The sequence below is a fragment of the Ruditapes philippinarum genome, unplaced genomic scaffold, assembly GCF_026571515.1.
Source record: "Ruditapes philippinarum isolate M1 unplaced genomic scaffold, ASM2657151v2 ctg4177_1_1_1_1, whole genome shotgun sequence".
In the NCBI taxonomy this organism is placed as follows: domain Eukaryota; kingdom Metazoa; phylum Mollusca; class Bivalvia; order Venerida; family Veneridae; genus Ruditapes; species Ruditapes philippinarum.
The window spans coordinates 41,980-63,456 of record NW_026853848.1 but is presented as its reverse complement, the minus strand read 5'-3'; the positions used below and the strand labels follow the sequence as shown (position 1 = coordinate 63,456).

The window sequence follows — 21,477 nt, the reverse complement described above, 5'->3', positions numbered from 1 at the left end:
GTTTTGAAAAGGTATATTAAGACATATATATCGTTTCATGTTGTGTCGAAATATCAAAACAAATGTTTATACGGCGAGACAGAGGTGACATGTGTGTGTGTGTGTGTGTTTTTATTAAACTCGTGCGTACGAGATACTATGTCGTGACCACGAGTTGCTAAGTCGTGGCCACGATATAATTAAGTCGTGCGCACGAGATACTATGTCGTGGCCACGAGTAACTAAGTCATTGGAACAAGATAATTAAATCGTTCACACGAGCCACGAATTTTTATGTTGTGGCCACGAGTAAATTATATGTCGCTTTTGTAGATTTTAAAAAGTGTTTTGACAATTGTTGTGGAATATTTTAAAGGAAAATGGTTTAAAAGGTAACTAGTTTAAAGCATTTAAAAGTATGTACAGTGTAAGAGGGGGAGTCAGAAAATATCCGGACTTTTGACTCGTTCTCGAAAACCATTCAACATTTAAAAAAAATCTTTCTAATCTTTTTCAAAATATTCCCCACCTACGTCTACGCACTTTTGCCATCTTCGTGGGAGCTTTTGTATTCCCGCTGTGAACCATGACGTAGACCTATGTTTTAGGTACTGTGTAACAGCAGATATCAAAGCCGCCCTGGTCTTATATTTCTTTCCAGCAAGCAATTTTTTCAGTTCTGGAAACAAATAAAAGTCATAGGGGGCGAAGTCTGGGCTATAAGGAGGGTGAGACAACAATTGCCATTTGTAAGAGTTGATAACCTCCACTGCAGCTGCGGCGGTATGGGAGGGGGCGTTATCGTGAACAAGGAGGACATTTTTCTGTGCTAACCTGGGACGCATTTGCTTCAGCTTTTCTCTGAGATTTTTCAGGGGAGTAATATGAAATGCTGTATATGATGCTGTAAGAAAGTTAGTGATAAACTTTAAAAAAAAAAGATCAAAGAAACTTTGCATATTTATTTTCCACATCAAGAAACCTCCCCGCATAATATTACGTGGTTAACTTCATGCCCACAGTCGCAATTATGGGTCAATGCCTATCTGAATTTGATGCCTGCTCTGTAATTCTTTGAATGGTTTCAAAGAAACTTTAACAGATCTTAACCGTATTGAGCGGACATGCGTACCTCATAATACACATAGATTGTTTCCTAAAAAAGAGGAAGTCATCAGTGCTTACATCTCCTTTTTCGCCTTTTAAATTGTCCCCATGTGTCAAAAGATTCCGTGTATCGCAGACTCCAAAGTCCAAGAATTCACCAGAAAGTGCACGTATTACTTTTTCCAATTCAAAGAAAAAACGCTTAATATTCAATTCACAACTATAAAGTCCCATGAAATGTTCTCCACAGAATGGATTTACAAAGATAAATAAAATCATTAGCAATGAACAGATATACATTATGGATGAAATGCCACCTGAGATACTTAACGATCTAGCAAATGAGACAGAAGATTATGGGGCAGAGGAGGGTGTGATGCAAAGGCCTGTTAGCGTAGTAATGGCGCGTCCCAATTATTTACAGCAACGTTTTTCTGTGTCTTTGGTCATCCAACCAATCAGGAACACCCAACATACTTCTGATTGGCTCATATGGTGTTGGGTTTACAATATCGGTCATTGACAAGTTACATAATAAATAACCGAGGTTTCGAGAAGGGAATTTAATTTATGGAGAGAAGCCAATCATAAATTGAAATTCTATGTTTATTAAAATTCTCATTTCTGTTTATCATGCGATAAAACAGTTATAATATATCGAACTCGACTATTATGAAGAAATATCATGACCTGGGACGGCATCTCGAGTTTTCCTTACAGACAATGTTCTCGACCCATATTCTGTAAAGAAAAACCTTCGATGTCGCACCACGCCATGATATTTCCACATAACAGTCTGTCGCTATAACTATAACTTGTGTAACATTAAAGTGATAGATATTTTTTATGAATGTAAACATTATTATAGAAACATATTATATGACACGATAGCTTTACAAAGTTCAATACTTTTAGTTTGGTTTGTCCAAGTTACATATCATTTATTAGTGAATTGTTTATCATACGAGTACTATCCGCTCTGCGTCAACATTTTCATGTACTCGGCCCTTTTAGTATTTCTAATGCTTGCATAAGCTAGTGAGCTCTATCATTGTGGCGATCAAACACACTAATGTTACAATTGAAATTTCAGCCAAAGCTGCAAAACCTACATTGTTTCTAAACATTGGCTATTTAATGATTATATGGAAGTGGTCCGTAGTTTTGTAGATGGTTTACTACATCACTTATGGATCTCTTCAGCACATCTGGAGCTCAAATGTAATTTTGAGCAGCGATTCCTTTCGTATGTAGCCAAATCTCAATAAATGTTTCAACCAGGATTTGTTTGAATGTTAAGCATCGATCTGTAGTGAGATTTCGTAAAATCTCTGTTTTTTTAGTCCGTTTAGTGGCATTTTCTTCATTTACATTGCATGTTTTGGACACACCAGAACCCGCGACGTAAAGAATACCTCGATGAAGACTGCATAGAAATCCAAAACAACAATGGGTAATATAGAGGAGAGTCAGGAGGGTAGAATCACATTTCGATTTTCTTAAAAAAGGGATTGAATCTTACATAAATGTTTAAAAAGATGAAAACTTACCCTGCGATCGAACTATTTTTCCAGTCACATCTGGTGTTATGCTTCACATCTGGTGCAGCGGAAATTCACATATAACTTTTACCGATGCTCATTTTTGAGATTCATATGGGGTTCTACCCCCGTGTTAATAGTATGGTCCATGATGTGTGTGTTAAAGGAAAACGTGTAAAGATCTCTACTTTGAACTCACTATATGGATACGGTCAGCTATCAAGTTACACTTTTTTTAAATATTTGATTGTAAAATTTCTCCCCATTTACTGTATGGGTTTGAAATATGGGGATTAGGGGGTTTGACGAGCTTGAACGAGTTCAAAATCATGCATGTAAAAGGTTTCTATGTGCTAAACAAAAAAGCTTCAAATGTAGCAGTATTATGTGACTGTTCCAGATATCCTATGTATATTAAAACATATAAAAGTGCAATAAAATACTGGTTAAAAATCTTAAAAATGTCAGAAAATAGAACTGTCAAGAAATGTTATAAGATGATGTTATATGATGACATGTTATGTTGATGACATGACTACGGACATGTTAATTGGGTTACATCTGTAAAAAAATGTTTACAAATCTTCGGTTTTAGCTATGTGTGGTACGACCAAGATGTATAATATGAAAACTATTTTTTGAGAAATTTTGAAACTAGACTAAAAGATACAAGTCTGCAGGAGTGGAATGAAAGTTTAAATACAAATTCAAAGTTGCAACTATATAAAACCTTCAAAAGGGGATTTATATTTGAAAGATATATTGATATTCTTAATCTCAGGAAGTTTCGGTATATATATATATGTAAATTTTAGGATCGGTAGTCATGATCTGGAAGTTGAAAAATGGAGATATAATAATACAATAAGAGAAAATAGAATATGCAAATTATGTGATTCTAATACTGTGGAGGATGAATATCATTTCTTGTTAAACTGTAATTATTATTCTGACTTACGTGCAGCATACATACCTAAGTATTTTACTCAACCAACTATTAATAAATTTAATATTATTGTCACGGTTCAGAACTGTTCACTATTTAGTATTTAGGGGAGAAGATGTGTAAGCGGCCGGATAGCTCAGTCGGTAGAGCCGCGGAACGGTATTCCGAAGGTCCCGGGTTCGATTCCCGGTCAGGCTGCACATTTTTCTCACCCTGTGACATTTGGCGCCCAACGGGGGACCGTGACTGAATATAGCTCAGAGTTGAATTCACATTGCTCTGTAACTCTGTGAAATTCGAGGACGAATTTCAATATAGCAGGGGAGTATGTCACGGTTCAGAACTGTTCACTATTTAGGGGAGAAGATGTGTAAGCGGCCGGATAGCTCATTCGTAAGAGCCGCGGAACGGTATTCCGATCGAAGGTCCCGGGTTCGAGTCCCGGTCAGGCTGCACATTTTTCTCACCCTTATCATGTTAACTAAAAATGAAGAACTTATAAAATCTGTCGCAATGTATTTATATTATGCATTTGAAAGAAGAAAAGTTTTTAAACGATACATACAAGAATTGTAAATATTACCTAATATCATACACATGCTATGCTTTATTAAAATGTTTGTAATTGTATATATTCTTTGCACAGCTAATAAAAGTTTGTTGTTGTTGTTGGTGGTGGTGTAGATTAAAAACTGAAACTAATTTCAGATAGGGCCTATATTGAATTATGCAGAAGACGCTCTTTTTCTCCATGTTTAAATTAATAATATTCAATAAAACTTAAAAAGGATAATGTTGAAACAAATAGTTGTGTTATATTTGTAAAAATATTACAAATATAAGCACAGGTAAGCATACTTACTCATTTAGTGTACATATAGTTTACTGGATTATTTTATTTTCAAAATCAAGCATACATCAATGAAGGCTGCTTAAAGCGGTACCTCTGAAATAATAATAGCATTAAATACATATATACAAAACAATTAAAACACTATCAAAAAGTAAAAAAATTAAAACGTTGTATATTCATTTAACAAGAAAACATGATTTAAGTAGATCTATTCAGAATTTATTTTACGTAATTCGTCGCAATTAGATCTACTGTACTGGTAGTGGTATAATGGCGTTCCATACTGTAATTAAAAAAAAAACTTTCGAAAACAACTTGTTATGAATACACATTTTTAAACCGTTTTCGAATGTTTTACTAATACATGGGGTTAAGCAGAGGTGTAATTTTATTTAGAGGAGTATAACTGGTTTCCGTGAATATTATAATACAGATCGGCGATATGCATACCTTGAAATCCATGTGACCTTCAACGGATAAACGAACATGTGAAAAAGGAAAATTTTTTAACAAATACTCATAATAATAAACCTCACAAAAAATAATTCATATTATGATCTTAAATATTTTAGAGAAATAAACCAACCCACTTATCTGTGTATTTTACTCACATTTAATTTGTTTACACTTATTTTGTTGTTGTTGTCGCCATTATGCAGACGCTATTCTGAGTAGGCAGACGCTTTGGTTTCCCTATGGAAGACCGCTGGCGTCAGAAAAAAAAATCACCAAAAAAATACCGCGATAAAACCCGTTTTCTTTTTCTGTGTTGCCTGGGACATACGATATCGTATGTCCCAGGTGTTGCTAAACTTTTGATATGATTCATTTCATTATAAATGATATGCTTTCTATAGCAGGCAAAACATTTTTATGTTGCAATTTGTTTGAGGTCGATTTACAGACTGACTGGACTATATAGTACATATGCAACTCCTTTTAAGAAAAATAACGCTTGAACGGCTTTCAGCGTTATTCATTCTTGCCGATAATTTGCTGTCGATGTTATTAAAAAGAGGCAAACAGCTGATGACGTTAATAAAATTATGATGTAAATTATGATGACACTCAAACTTAAATAAATACTTACCGTACGTCAATTGTATTCCCCGCGCCGACATGTATATACTGGTACAGCTGTCGACGCTAGAACAGCTGTCAGCCCATTTGATTGTTCGGTGTGATTTAAGTGGGCAAAGTTTGAAGAATGAAGTTAAAGATCTGTTTTACACAATACTTTCAACATCATTTATGAGTAAAGGTTTATATGGAAGAAATAAGTACAGTTGTCAAATTTTTTGTTTAAATGTTTATTATAATAATAATCATAATAAGTAAGTTCTGTCTAAAATTTGTTTACATGTATATAATAACAACAACAATAATAATAATAATAATACTGCATCAGTACACAAATAAGACGCAATTAAACTTCCCATCAGTTCCTACTTGGACGGAGTACAAGGCTGGTACTAACATGGGAAGATGCCATTAAAGTACAAAATATCACAGCTTTATACAGTATCTTATCCTATATATTATATATATCAGTATAAAAAAATCACACATTTGCTACAGTGCACTTTCCTGAAAGTTTAAGACACATACATTGTCAAAAGATTATTAAGATCACAGATATATGTATTGGACAAAGTGGTTTAAGAACCAGATTGTTGCCTTGGTGAATTCAATGTGGCTCTATGCCATGATCTGGAGGAAAAATTACAACCACTGCCACCAAATCAGACTCAAAGCCTATTAATATACAAAAATATAGTAGTCGCCATAACTACCATGTCACTATGACACCTTGATAATCTATCATTTAATAATGTAATGTATAGTGTTATTACAGTCAATAGGACTGGTGCAATGTAAATGCAAATCACACGAAATTCAATAAAATTTGTATAAAAAAATATTAGAATAAACTTTGACTAACTGATTATAACACAATTATTATCACATACTTTGGACTGACTGTGTGACATATTGTCACACCATCAGATCACATATAAATGCAAATCACAAGAATGTGAGAGAGATCCAGATCTGCATGGTCCGTTGCATAACGATGCATAATCAACAATTTTACTGAAGTTCATTCTCACTGTAGCACACAATCTACATAGTTAACGTAGATTCTTTAAGGGTATGATTCAAACAGATTTGACTGAATGTAATACAGGCATTTGTCAATATTTCTTGTGTATAACTAAGTCAAAATAACTGTCCATGTACCAGCATCCTTGAATAGATCATATGTATAAATTATGGTGTTGCCTTTCTTCTGGGACACAATCTTTTCCGGGACAACTCTGGGACAAACATCTGATTTCTGGGACAATCCCAAACATTTCCACATTAATGCTAATGGATTTTCAATCAGTTCTTGCCATAAATACATATATAATATGTATAACAATATCTTACGCTGGTATAAACATAACACCTTTTGCAAGTATTGGACCGCCTTTGTACAAATATAATGGTGGCCAAACTATAGTTTTTGTTTTACGCCCACGTCTTTTGACAAGTTTATAAACTTCTTTTTCAATACCATGTCCATCATTCTTATCTGTCTCTATGATATCTAGAAATAGTGGAGGATCTTGGAGTCTAAGGGCAAAGGTGAGTTCAAAACATTTATTGGCAAATGTCGAGAGATGACCATGGAGTCCGCTAGACGGTGAAGTACTTGAGAATGATGGTAAATCTTGCTGTATCTGAAAATAATATATACTAAAATGTGTACAAGAGTGTATTAAATTATCAAAATAAAAAATATATTAATCTGTAACCTGCTGTAATATAAAGTGACTGGCATTTGTCACCAGTATAGAGCCAGACAAGTCTGCACGTCCTAGGAGTTTGACCAGGCTCTATACTGTTGGTAGCTCAATTATTGTATTTTAATATCAAAATAACTAAAAATTATTAAGAGAAAAAATTCAAGCCAAGCAAATCCATTTCACAAATTCAACAGGTTTGTTGGAAATATATTAATACCAGTCAAAACATAGTTACAGTATTCTTATTAATTAATTCTTATTAATTGCAATGACATGCACAATTAGTTCAGTGACGTTTTGAATGAACAAAATGTATATGTGATATTGGTTGCAACAAGCTGAGACTTTATGGATCTGTCGTCTTTTGAGGAAATCCCCAAGCCAGTGTGATAAAAAGTTTAAATATTTTTGCTCGCCTTCAGTGATACAGCACAAAATGATTGCTGGTTTAAAAATCATTTATTTTTCATTAACCTTTAGAGAGATAGAACATTTTTTGTCCTCAACTTTTTCTCTTATTTTTTTTTCTTGCAAAGTACTTGTAAATGAATATAACTATTAGCTTTGTCAATAGGTTTTACTGGCTAATGCAGGAATATAGCCTTTTATGAATTAGAAATACTGGTATATTCCGGTAATTTCTTGCTTGGCTTTTTAGGATAATGTCAAGTTTAATATAACCCTATCCTGTATTACTTATATTATAATACTGCATGTTTGTAACATCCCTTTTCATTGGATAATCGTGGTGTTTATATAGTTTTATATACACAGCTTCTGTCACTTCATGAATAAATCTCACTTTTTTTCTATAAAAGAAAGTTTGCAGTATTATAAATTCATAACAATATTCCTGACAGGTTATATGGCCGTATATAAGTGGCTCAGGTAATATTCACAAACAACCGTTTATATAGGGCCATATAATCTGACAAAAAATCTTTATAACTAATAATATAACAAAATTCAATACTACCATATAAACTATATCTTTCATGAAGTCAGGTGCATGTTTTGCCCTCAGTTTTCTAAGGTCCTCTTTTATATTACAAAATAATGTAGAATCTGAGGATTCTGGCTGTAATACAAAATAAAATATATATGAGCCGCGTCACGACAAAACCAACATAATGGGTTTGTGACCAGCATGGATCCAGACCAGCCTGCACATCCGCGCAGTCTGATCAGGATCCATGCTGTTCGCTTACAAACTCTATAAAAAGTAGAGAAACACAAACAGCATGGATCCTTATCAGACTGCGCAGATGCGCAGGCTGGTCTGGATCCATGCCGGTTGCAAACCCATTATGTTGGTTTTGTCATGACGCGGCTCATATTATAAAACATCTGATTTTTTTTATTTAAGCTTGGCACTTGTTTAACAAAATCAAACATTATAGCTACAGCGGTCAATGATTATTAAACTTTTTATGAATTTTCTAATTGTAATAAAAGCTATACCCTCAATTATTTTAGCTTTAAAAAAACTAATTCCATATCCAACTAAAAATGTCATACAATCAACAAGGTACTGATAAAAATAAGGGTTAAACAATCTGAACATAGGACCTAAGACTTTGACTTGAATTTATTCCCTCTGGGAAATAATTTAATTTTAGATCTTGGATAAAAATAAGTGATTCAACCCACTTCTACATCATTAAAGCCATGCATGTTGAACTCTCCAATCTGAACATCTATGTCTGGTTGCAACACACGATATGTTAAATTCTCCAGGTGGGTCTCTGAGCATAAATCTGCATGTGTGTAAGAATCCTAGAAAAATAAAATATAAAAGACGGGCTTAAATATTCAAACCTTGACCTGCTTAGCTACAACTTGCCAGTGCATCAACCAGTACATTTATACTGTCAGATCATGGTCTGCACGGTTTGCTATTCAGTCTGTTTATATTTTATAATTTTCCCTAAAAATGATTATTGGTCATGTCCAGATTAAAAGATGGACAAGTCCAATTAAGATATTTAGTGTGGTAAGGATGAATATTACAACAAATTCCATCCACGAATACTGACCCCCATCAGTTAAAGGAACTCCACTGAAGTCAAAAAGCATAAAAAAAAATAAAATTTGAAATTTCTTACAGCAACCAACTGGGCCACTTATAAATAGAAGATATGCAAAAAATTATTAAGAAATACACTCAGAAATATACTGAAAACTGTATTTTTGTACTACATGTATTCTTAACCTGATTTGAGTAAATAGTGTTGCAAAAATTTTGATTCAATTTTTTCATAATTAGAATAATAATTCCAGAAAAACAGAGTGAGCGAATGATCTGAAATTTTGCTCAAATGGAACATTCATTTCGTATTTATTCCATCATGTTAATAAACCTCAGATGAGTCCCTTTATGATAATTTGATGTGTAAGGGCACAATTAGAGAATACATAGAGACAGTATTAATTTCTTTCAGTGCACAGTTGCATTTATTATTACATCAAGCCAGCACTAGAAATTATATGAGCCGCGTCACGACAAAACCAACATAGTGGGTTTGCGACCAGCATGGATCCAGACCAGCCTGCACATCCGCGCAGTCGGATCAGGATCCATGCTGTTCGCTTACCAACCCTATTACAAATAGAGAAACTGTTAGCGAACAGCATGGATCTTGATCAGACTGCGCAGAGGCGCAGGCTGGTCTGGATCCATGCTGGTCACAAACCCATTATGTTGGTTTTGTCGTGATGCAGCTCATATGTTTACCAGTGTTAAAGACATTGAAGAAAATTTTGAAACTTTCAAAAACATGACATGACATATTCTAACAAATTTTCTTCTTAACTACATGTATACACAGAAAATTTACATTCAGGAACATTTTTTAAACAACATTTTCTTAGGAACTTTTTTTAATAGAATAATCGAAATCATCCAGTCAATAATTCAGTCAAGTCATACCTTTAAAATTTATCACTTTGAAACATCTTTGTGAAAATGTAAAATGACATACTGTAAGAATATTAAATAGTTGTTTGACAACTTCATCTTTAGAACTTGATTCCATGTATGCACTCTTCCATTCTTTCTCATATAGCTGTGTAAACCTGTCCGATAAATGCTTTGGTGAGAACATATCAGTCCTGAAATGATACATATAATAATCTATACATTAATAAGCACAATGTTACTAAGAACAGTCACATGATTTAGTTATTTGTTATTCATCACATACTTTTGTTTGTAAACTCAACTGGAAAAAAACTTTTTTATTGCATATTATATACACACAAGATTTACATAATAAACTTCAAACTGACCTTGACAATATTAATCTATGGTGCAAACAAAATGCAATGATGCTAAATGCCCAGAAAACAAAAGCAATGAACCTGTCATCCAATAGAAATAAACAACAATTACAACCATTACATCTGCAAGAACATGAAATTGAATTTTCTGAGACAGAAAAGTTACTAGGTATTCATGTTGATAATAATCTTAAGTGGAAAACCCAAGTAGACAAGACATTAAAGAAATGCAATACACAGTTGTACCTTCTTCTCCGAATTAAACAATACCTTGATGTAAATGCAAGAAAACTGTTCTTTAATGTTTATATCTTACCACATTTAGATTATTGTTGTACAGTCTGGGGGAATTGTAACAATGAACAGATTTTGGATATCATAAAATTTCAGAAAAGAGCTGCAAGAATCATTCTTGACAAAAGCTACGATGCTCCATCTGCTGAGTTATTTAATGAATTAAATTGGATAAAATTTGATGAAAGAATTAGATACAAAAAAGCTGTCATTATGTATAAAATCTTTAAACAATGCCTCATTTCCACAGTACATGAAAAACAAATTTCAATTTATTCATCAAAGACATGAGCATAACCTTAGGTCAGCAAAAAACTCAGATTTATTTGTGCCACAACCTAAAAAAGAAATTTTTAGAAAATCTCTGACATATTCAGGCCCTAAACTATGGAACAATATCCCTCATTCTATTCGTAAATCTGAAACTATTAGAAAATTCCAAGCTTCCTATATCAGTTGGAATTTCACATAAGTACCTTGGTCTTGCATAGATTAAGTATTAAGTAATATATGTACATGCATTGTGTTTTGAATATGTATTTTGTTTGAATGTACATTGTTTTTGTTGTGTTTTCATGTATATATTATGCATTTTTGTCTTCATGTATGTTATTTGAAAATTTTGCTGTATAACCATTATGTAAATTATGTATATTTTATGTATATTTATGTTTTGAGGCCCACATGGAAGATTGGGAAACCAAATGTGTAGCCTCAGTAAATAAAGACTTTACTTACTTACTTTACTTACTTACTTACTAATAATTTTCTTTTTTTTTCAGCCAAGGACTTAGTTCATTATAAACTAGAAACTCTTCAGGATTGCTGACCACATGGGTACAAACCCTAACATGGCCTTGCACAAAAAACTTTACATTCATTCCCTAGTACTGGTTAGTTCCAGGAATGGATCTGAAAGTGTGTTTATAAACTTTTTAGGCTTCCTACAAAACATTTTAACATGAGAGAATTCAATCTAGGGAATTTATGAAATTCAGGATTGCTAGTCGTGTAGGTACAAACTCTGTCAGGAGTCAGCCATTTGTTTTCTTACGCTCATTACTCAATACTGATTGGTTCAAGAGTGTGACTTTAAGCTGATAGCTTTCAGTTCCAATCAAACTAAAATGAGCTGCGTCATGACAAAACCAACATAATGCGTTTGCGACCAGCATGGATCCAGACCATGCTCTTCGTTATCAGTTTCTCTACTTGTAATAGGGTTGGTAAGCGAACAGCATGGATCCTGATCAGACTGCGCGGATGTGCAGGCTTGTCTGCATCCATGCTGGTCGCAAACGCTTTACGGTGGTTTTGTTGTGACGCGGCTCAAATATTTCTATCAAAACTATTATTCAGGTTTCCAAACAGGATTCAAAAACTACAAAAAACTGAACTGATGCTGGAATGTGGAATAAAGTAGTCATACTCTGCCTCCCACAGTAAATGAGTGTTGTTTATCGCTGTTTCTAGGGCAGCACTGTCCAACTTTAATGTACACTCTATGAAACAACAGCTGTGTGAGGTATTTCTACTAGATGATGGTAAATGATGATTATCACTTCTTGATGACAACCCCAACCTGTAGTTAATGTATGCTCAAATATGAAAATAATATTGGCTTGGCTAGAATGAAATATCTCATAAAATCTTAAAATACGATTTATACATGTAATGTATTACTCTTGCAATACATTATTATAATAATAAGTTATATACGTAATAACATAACTTTGAACTCATATTAATTACTGTAGTGCAAACAAGTAGGTTGGCATGCAAATTTTTAAAAAAAAAAATCTAAATTCAAACATAATACTATATAGGTTAATATTTCAATGTTTCAGTTTACTGATCAAGGACAGCTTTAGGTGCCTCTCCTCATATTAGTTCAAGAATGATCAGGCACCTGTACAGACCCTCAGATATTCCATTAGCTAGTAATATGGCATCCCTGCATTAAAAAAAGTAAATTGTCTGGTGGGATTTGAACTCAAAGCAATGAGAAGCAAGTATCTCATACCTCTGTTATTCATGCCCTTTCCACACTAATTTTCTTAAATAAACTTGTCCATCTCTCAATCTAGACAAAACCATTCATAATGTTTAGGAAAATTTCAAAATATGTACTGACTGAATACCATACAGTGCAGACTATGATCAGATGGCATGGATAAATTAGGTCTGCACTAGATGCATGGCTAAATTCAGTCACTGCTAGTAGGTCAAGAGTTTATATTCTAACTTCTTTGCATAATATTTTTTTGGTTTGTTTTTACGTCACACCAACACAGTATAGGTCATATGGTGACTTTTCAGCTTTACTGGCGGAGAAAGACCTCAGGTGTCCTTTCATGAAAAATATTTCAGGCACATAATAAAACCACTGACGCTTTGTAAGTCTTTGCGTAATATACTAGTACTCTGTCAAATAATGCATTTTTGATAACCACTAACAGATTTTTTCAATATTATAAATCAAAAAGAAGAAATGCAAATAAGAAACTTTAAATCTAACTAATAAATTCTAATAAATTAACAAAATCCAATTACTTACTTTGATGGCTTCTTATCTTTCAATCTTGGGAATTCCTGTTAATAAAAAAGATATAATGTATCTAGACTAGATTTTTTACTATAAAAAAAACAAATTAAAACATTTTGAAAGATGCTATTATAATATAAGAGCTATAATTTAATTGCCAATAAGAAATTTACACACACTGACAAGTTCACACCTGCATAGTTAAAAAGCAGATGACCATAATAACTGGCAACTGAACATGTAACCTGTTTGGGATTATGTTTTAATCTACATTAAAATACACAAAAAGTTGACACTTAAAATTGATGTCCGGTTTTCAGAGGATTTTTTAAGCATGTTTAGTATTGGTAGCCATAGAAAATTGTCCGGTTTTTGGAATTCAAAAGTTCTGGTATTTTGAGAATTTTTTTCATTGAATTTATAAGGAGAAAATACAGAACTTTTAAAATTGTCCGGTTTTCAGAGGATTCCGGTTTTCAGAGGGTCCGGTTTTCAGAGTTTTTACTGTATCTGTTTGTTCAAGTACAGTCAAACATGTGAACAAAGGCAGAGATTGGAAAAAAGCCCCAACTTGCTAATTAGTCGCATTAAAATGTTTTCAGTCACATTGATAAGCCTGCAGATACAACATTAGGTCAATGATTTAGCAATAAGGAGACAAGAAATCTTTAAAATGTACCTGTAACAAAGTTGACCTGCAAGAATTTCAGCCATACTGTTTGTCAATCAATAAGTAACATCAAAGAAATTTTGAAGCAACAAATCACTTTGCTCCACCTACAGGTACATCTGATGCTTCTACAAATTAAGGACCATCATCCAGTAAAGAATAAAGGCTATGGGTCAAACAATGTTTAAGATTAAGAATAAAGAATCTAGCATCTCAAAATGACAATAAAAAACTGGCAATGTATACTACCTTTAATACTTTAAGCTTGTCACATTTCATAATATCTGTTATTTCTTTTATTGCTTTATCAAGATCATTCTCCTGTCTATCTATATCATCTATGGTGTTTTGAAGCTTGGCCATCTCCTTTCTTAGCCGCGATGACAACTCACCGATAATAGAGTCTTTACATTGCTGTAGTTGTCCAATATACTCGTCAAACTGCATCTCAAATGCTTCACTTTTTTGTTTACAAACTTCCTATAATGAACATAGAAACAATATGGCTGCTCTTTTTAGTAAATTGTTGTAGAATAATTCACAGGTCTAGTTCAAATGCACAGGAATATAATCATGAAGGCCAATAGGCAAGAGAGATTAATTACAAAGCATCTGAATGATAAACCGAGCATTATTATACTACATGTATAAGGCAAGAAAAATGAATATATTTTTCCATTTTAACATGCTAATAAAATAGTATTTTGAACTACATTGAGCCAAGAAGACATTTTCCTGATGTCATTAGGTTTATTGATGTGATATATGACATCATATGATGTGTAGGCATTCGATTTTTATGCTGTGCATATATACCGTGAAATAATAAGCTTGATCGTCTGCTTGATAGTCAAATAGTGTGAAGTGTGTTAGAATAGAAATTCTTCTGATATGATCATTGGATACATACAAGACTTGCCTGAAATCAAATGTGACTTTCAAAATAGGAGTTATGTTAGTACTTCAGTATGGTGATGACAGTTTGAAGATGATACAAAATACTGAGCTGTTTGTTGAAATAGTGCATTCAATTATTATAAAGTAAGTAGTAACAAAACGAACAATTCACAAAACAAAATTATAATCATTAAGTTTCTTAATATCAAGAAAAATTTAGATGTCCAAATTATGTAGCCTCTTATCACAAACATATTGATAAAATAGAGAAATGAAATACCAATAGAAAGTTCTCATTTGTACTTACCGTAATATGAAATACATGTAGTTTTGTGGGGAAAAAAATCCTACATGAAAGTTCAAAGGAAGAATATTTCAGGATCATTGTAGTACCTAAACTTTATCATATTTGATACAGGGAATGATAAGAAACCAAATTTCAAACTTTTTAGAATGTCCCCTTAATAACAATAAAGATTAAGTTAAAGCAATATGTAATAAAACAAATTAAAAAGTCTGCATGGACACATTTAATTTACATTTTAAATCCATTTTGGGGTAACTTGTACAGCTCTAAATACACCTTGATAAGTCTGGATGAAATATTCCATTTTAACATACCCTTAGGGGTTCGAGCACATATTGAGTCACAACCATGTCTCTTCACATGACACCAGGGTCCGAGATTGTAAAGAAATTCTAATAGGTCAAACTCAGATCTCAGGCATTTGATTGGTCAGAAATTGCCACAGAATGTTCACTGACCAATGAAAATCATGAAATTTAAGACAGAATTCAGAAAGAGTTTTATAAACTTGAGGCCAGTGCTGATTGATTCCATGAAGCAGACTCGCAAGTGATTAATACAATTTACAAGAACTCGATTTGCAATTGACCGTAATGTAACATACCTTTAGTTGTTCCATGAACATAAATTCCTCCCCTCTTGAATTGCGTATCATTTTTCTTTCTTCTTCAAGTTCTTCTTTCTTCTTCTCCAGAGACCTCTTCGCAAAAAAAAACAAAACAAACAAACAGATGACAATGAATTTTCAAACAGATTAAAACAAAAAAGCTTGAGATCCTATTATATGCTTCAGACTGTTACATGCAAAATGTTACCAAGTGTTTTAAATCAAATTTCTAAACTATTATTTACTAATTGACCTCAGTGGGACAGCATATTCAACTGTTCTCAGTGAGCATGGATAATGTAGAATTTTTGATGTACAAAAAGGGTCAAAATCCATGCTTGGAAAATTACTTCCTATTATGCTCTTAGGTAAGTGTGTTAAGTTACAACCCATTTCCTTCCTTAGTTTTGGAGACACCAACTTGCACACAAAATCTTAACCAAAATGTGATAGCAATGCCAACACAAATTCCGAACAAATATCTTTGATAAAATTTATCATTTATTTTTACTTGTTGTTTGTGGAACATATCATCCACAGATTCGATGGCATGTCCCCTGTGATCACCAGTTATACAATCAATACAAACAGCTTCCCAGCACACACTACAAAATGCACCAAGTTCCTTTTCATGTGACTCGCACATTTCTGTAAAGTTTTGAGATCTGCGCAGCAGTTGTTGGCTTGATAATGTTTGAGTGCTAAACATGTCAACCATTTTCTTCAATAAGCGATTTCTTGGCAATGTGTCAATACCGTTTTCGTCAAGTTTTACTACTTTCCGGCATACAGGGCAGTCAAACATTACTGAAGCCAACTTCCGTGTGATGTTACCTAAAACAGCATAACAATAAAATAAATTAATTCAAAATATCTTACATGTAATTTAGTAGAAATCAGAAATTAAGGATTTAGGTAATGTTGATACACTCATATTTTCATTGTGAAAAAAACTTTATTTATAGCTAATCTATATAATTATAAAGGTAACATTTAGTTTATAGTTTATACAAATTAATTTTAGTTTGATTGCGTTGGAACCTATAAGCTTAATGAAACACTCTCAAATTTGTTCCAGGAACCAACCAGTACTAAGCAATGAAAGTTAAGTTTCTTGGTCAAGGAAACAAGGGCTTGCCCCTGACAGGGTTTGAACCCACGTGGTCAGCACTCCTTAAATTACTAGTCTGATGAGTTAACCACTTTGCCTCGCCCCCACTGTAAGGTAACATTTATACAAGTTTTTCTTAAATTAACTCTTAGTGATATCATTTCTTTGATTGGCTGCCATGAAATTTACGACAATGAGAGTTGTCCAATAAGACAGCATGTTTCATTTTTTCATTGTTAATGGAATGGTTTTGAGTAGTGGACTAATGAAAATGATTGTAATTAACATAATTGTGTAAAAAAAGAAGAGATTCCTTTTTGATAGTGACTTATGGTAGTTTTAATTCTAACTTTGAAATGATTATTTTTAGCAGATTAAGAGATTTGCTTGTTAACAAAAAATTTACCCATGAAAATGCAGATGAGGGTTTCATGACAAAACCTCTACTTTTTTTTAGAAAAACGGTCTGCTGGTATTTTCAGTATCACCAAACTTTGTTAACAAAAAGGTTAACCAACTTACTTTGGAGCAATATCTGACCTAAGGGTCATGTTTTATGGAACTGTAAGTTTTATAAAGATACTTACAGAGCAGGAGGGTGGACAATGATGATGACAGTAAGTAACGCCTTTATTTAACGAGGCTTACACATTCGGTTTCCCAATCTTCCATGTGGGACTCAGCTGATGTACAGAACATAATTACAATGTCTGATATACACAACATATACACAACATATTAAAATAAATCAATTAAATTGAAATAATGAGTAATCAAGCAAGAACCAGAGTGGTCATGATGATATGATGACAGGCTAAAATGAAACATTGTCTTCCTGAGCTATAACTAATATCCTAATGTTTTTTTGTTGTTTTTTTTTAATTCTATGGATTACCTTTTTTAATACGCTCATGTAGACATTTTCGGCAGAATGAATGTGTACATGGTAACATCAATGGGTCATCAAATACATCAGCACAAATTGGACAATACAGTTCCTCTTCTAGATCCTCATTTGTTGCCATTGTTTAAGCTTTGCTGAAAAGAAAACATCATGATGAAAAACTGTTGTTTGTAACTTGTATCAGGTAAATGAACACTAATGTAGAAATGGCACTCAAGCTTTCAAGTTTACAACTCAACTCAACTTAAATGATGAAATTTCCAACATGGGCAAAAGTAACAGAAACGCCTGTCTGATGAGTCCAAATAATTATATGTGAAAAAAGTTATTGATGTTTCATATTGATCATCGTGGCTTACAGTGACTACAGTCCAACATGCAAGTACATGTAATATATAAGTAGGCAAAGTCTACAGGTATGAACTGGGAAGTCGGATAAAAAAAATTGTTTTTGTTTTGTTTTAAATAAAGTATCATTTGGCATTTCATGCACCGCTCCCTGTTTCAATCAGAATACCTTGATGATTGGTCTTAAGCTGTTCTGTTATACCCAGTCAATCATCATTGAGTTACCTCAAAAATGGATGCGCCCAAATAGAAATGACACTGAAAATTTCACTGATAGGTATAGAAATCTATATATCTTTTATTTGATTTCATGTTAATGAGTAGTATAGCTGGACAAGCCAATTAATCATGCAATTAATGTCTCCGATACACTCATTAAAACTTTTAACACTCAGCTTCTGAGTAGTCAAAATATATTGACATGCCAAAGCTAGATTCTGAGATATTTTTGTTCTGGGTCAAAAACACAAAATTTAATTAGCACAGTATCTCATTGACATTGTATGTGTAGACTGACTTTTCTCGTTGTACACATAATTCATAAATTTGATTGTTCAAAACCGTTTTAACTTTGGCAATAATAATCATTATAAGAGATCTCATAAGCTTAACAAAAAAAACTGACAGTAAAACTGCATTACAGACAAAATAAGTAATTTGAGATATTATCAGCAGATCATATCAAGAGTTTCTCAAACCTGGAATACTGGATGATAACAGAGATGTCTCTGACATAAAACTTTTAAAAAGACATAGATCTATTAAAGTAACTGCATACGTTATCAACAGATCAGCGGAAGATCTTTAACTTACCTTATAACATTCCGAATTAACGTTGTAACATTAATGTCAGATTGTTGCTATTTGTTTACATAAATGGCGTTATCATATGAAAGGGAGGTAACTCTGCTGAGCTTAAAAAGTTCAGCTACTGCAGTTACTAGATTATTTCACGGATTTATATTAAATTATATGTAATATAAATCCGTGATTATTTAAAGCGGATTTAAAACTGTTAATAAGTATTGTTAGGTGAGTAAATTCAGTGAAGTAATGTTTACTATGCTTTTAATGACTTACCACATTTCCAGTATATTTATCATAGATTTAAGGAAAACCCTGGGTCAAGAATTTTAGGTGCATCTTTTAGTGTTCTTTGCATTGATTATTCTTTTCTTTGGACATTGTAACAATGTCATCTGACTAGGTCCATAACTGATATGTGTAATTCAAGATTTAATTTCACTTGAACTGAGAAGTTTGCATGAAAAAAAGGTTTCTTTTTACTCATATCTTCTTCCATAGCTAAAGATACTTCCGCGAACAGGTTTTACAGTATTTCTAGACCTGCCACAACGTCAAAATAAATGCGACATATAAAGTTATGGAAGTCAAAACTACTTCTTCCATTGCTGGCACTGATATACATGACTTTGTACATGTACTTTAGATTTCAGATTGTTGTCTTTTCATTACAGCATAGATATGTCTGTTCACAGATATTGACTGCTTAACTTTCATTGGCATTCATTTTCATTGCAAGAAAAAGTCGAACATAACATGTTTAGTGCTTTCTTCGTATTTATACTAAGCTTCAATAAATATATTTATAAGTTACAATTCATTTTTAAGATTTTCATTGTCTTTCTTTAATTACTGTGTCCTGAGTATCAAATTAGTTGAGTGTGCTGTCTCCACTGACAGCTCTTGTTACTAATTTAATATTGCCTAATAAATATACTTACCTTATTAACTTGTGACAGAAATAAACATGTAAATAGCTGCTAGATTTGTAAAGTCATTTGTCAAGGTGTCTTGCCAACACTCAATATGATGGGCATAAGTAAATCAAGTTAAAAAACAATTACACACGGAAGTTGTTGGTTGTCTAGCCCGGGCATGACTTCATATATAATTCTTGTTTGATTATATAAAACTTAAGCTCAATCTCTACATCGGCACTTTCCAGCAATTTTATTTGTCAGAATCTGCATAAAAAATTAACATTAAATTTCTTATTATGAATATTATAAGAAATTAGGATTGTAAGTGAAAATTCAAGGAAGTGAAAGCAGTATTTTTTTTGTGTTTTTGGTAATAAAATGAGTATGAAAGTTAGGTCTGGAGCCATACATCACTTTAATGGTTTGGTTTATAGTAAAATTATTATAACAATAATAAAAGTTTATGAAACCCTGTGTGGTGACTTGGATGAGTGAGTAAGAAATGTATATCATGAAATATTAGACTTTGGGTTGTTTTTTATTGTTTATAGAGATGTAGTTGTTTATATAAGGACAAATTCATTTTTAACTTTAAAATTGAATATATGACAGTTTAATCTTAAAATTATGATATTGTATACAGTATAAATGAATTTGTTTTATTCTCTTTTGAGACGTGTAATTGGATAAATTCATTAGATTAAGCAAGACAGAGATATTTTTGATGCATGTGGATATTTATTTGTTTACCTCATGATGTAACGTAAGTAATTACATAACATTTATATAGTAAAATAAAATTGTTACTTGTGTTCATAACAAAATCTATTTCTAGCAATCAGAATAGGACAATTTACCGGTATTCAGTTATTCATATGTATGAAAATGTCCAGAGACTCACAGAAAAGTTTTATGGAAGAATATCCTTGCTAGATATAAAATACTAAATACAACTTCCGTAGAACTTCTAAAAATATGAGATGATGAGGGTTTTAATCATGAAAAGAATTTTGAAATTATTTCAAGTCAAGAAACTTACTGAAAGCTAGCTATCTTGTAGAAGTTGATAGTTACATGTTGAAATTGGTATTGTGTAATGATGAAGACTCCATCCTCATAGTAGTATGCAACTGCTGGTTAACTTTCTCTTAGTAAAGAAGTTATATATAATTATTTCACTTAATAATGCAATATTTCAGGCATTTGCAGGCACCTGAATTGAACCACCAACCTTATGTAAGCCGGCTCAGGTTAACTTCCTCAACGTCCCTGTCAAGATTTGAACCCACAGCATTCAAAGAAAGTGATTTATAGTCAATGACTTCAATCATTCAGCCTCAAGGGCCTGTGGTAATACCCAGGCACATATTATATATGAAACTAACAAGTATGCAATTCTTTGTAAAAATGAAACTATATAATAGAACGAAAAAAACAATTTGTGGTTAGAATAAATTAATTATGTTAATTAGATTAATTAAAATAATGTGACCTTAAGTTCAAAACATGATGGAACTTGATCAGTGAAGTTTAAATTACTTTTGGTATATTTTTTGTGGTATATTTTTGTTTT

General features: G+C 32.6%; 3 protein-coding genes and 1 non-coding gene across 5 annotated transcripts in view; 2 read left to right on the top strand and 2 right to left on the bottom strand.

The window, feature by feature from the left end:
- The first annotated feature begins 3,698 nt into the window (after window positions 1–3,698).
- Trnat-ggu (transfer RNA threonine (anticodon GGU)) lies at window positions 3,699–3,771 on the top strand. Its single transcript has one exon. It is a non-coding gene; the product is annotated as a tRNA-Thr (tRNA).
- Window positions 3,772–5,718: 1,947 nt separating this feature from the next.
- On the bottom strand, window positions 5,719–14,163 carry LOC132738165 (uncharacterized). Its single transcript, XM_060725631.1, has 6 exons — window positions 13,349–14,163; window positions 12,221–12,373; window positions 10,200–10,329; window positions 8,869–8,994; window positions 8,195–8,296; window positions 5,719–7,152 (listed from the first exon to the last, which is right to left on the bottom strand). Exons 3-6 carry the CDS (start codon window positions 10,320–10,322, stop codon window positions 6,856–6,858), a joined length of 648 nt encoding a protein of 215 aa, XP_060581614.1. The 5' UTR covers window positions 10,323–10,329; window positions 12,221–12,373; window positions 13,349–14,163; the 3' UTR covers window positions 5,719–6,855.
- Window positions 14,164–14,204: 41 nt separating this feature from the next.
- LOC132738164 (tripartite motif containing 13-like) lies at window positions 14,205–19,067 on the bottom strand. The gene is made up of 5 exons (XM_060725629.1): window positions 18,994–19,067; window positions 17,824–17,966; window positions 16,329–16,651; window positions 15,815–15,910; window positions 14,205–14,486 (listed from the first exon to the last, which is right to left on the bottom strand). The coding sequence occupies exons 2-5, from the start codon at window positions 17,951–17,953 to the stop codon at window positions 14,220–14,222; spliced, it is 816 nt and encodes a 271-aa protein (XP_060581612.1). The 5' UTR covers window positions 17,954–17,966; window positions 18,994–19,067; the 3' UTR covers window positions 14,205–14,219.
- A 121-nt stretch (window positions 19,068–19,188) lies between these two features.
- The window catches only part of LOC132738162 (kinase non-catalytic C-lobe domain-containing protein 1-like), a 31,954-nt gene continuing 29,665 nt past the window's right edge, over window positions 19,189–21,477 (top strand). Inside the window, exon 1 of one of the 2 annotated variants that reach the window (XM_060725625.1) lies at window positions 19,189–19,212. The gene's annotated coding sequence lies outside the window, so the exon portion shown is untranslated. Of the gene's footprint in view, window positions 19,213–20,287; window positions 20,668–21,477 lie in introns of those variants that run through there. The other variant, XM_060725621.1, reaches the window with a different exon arrangement.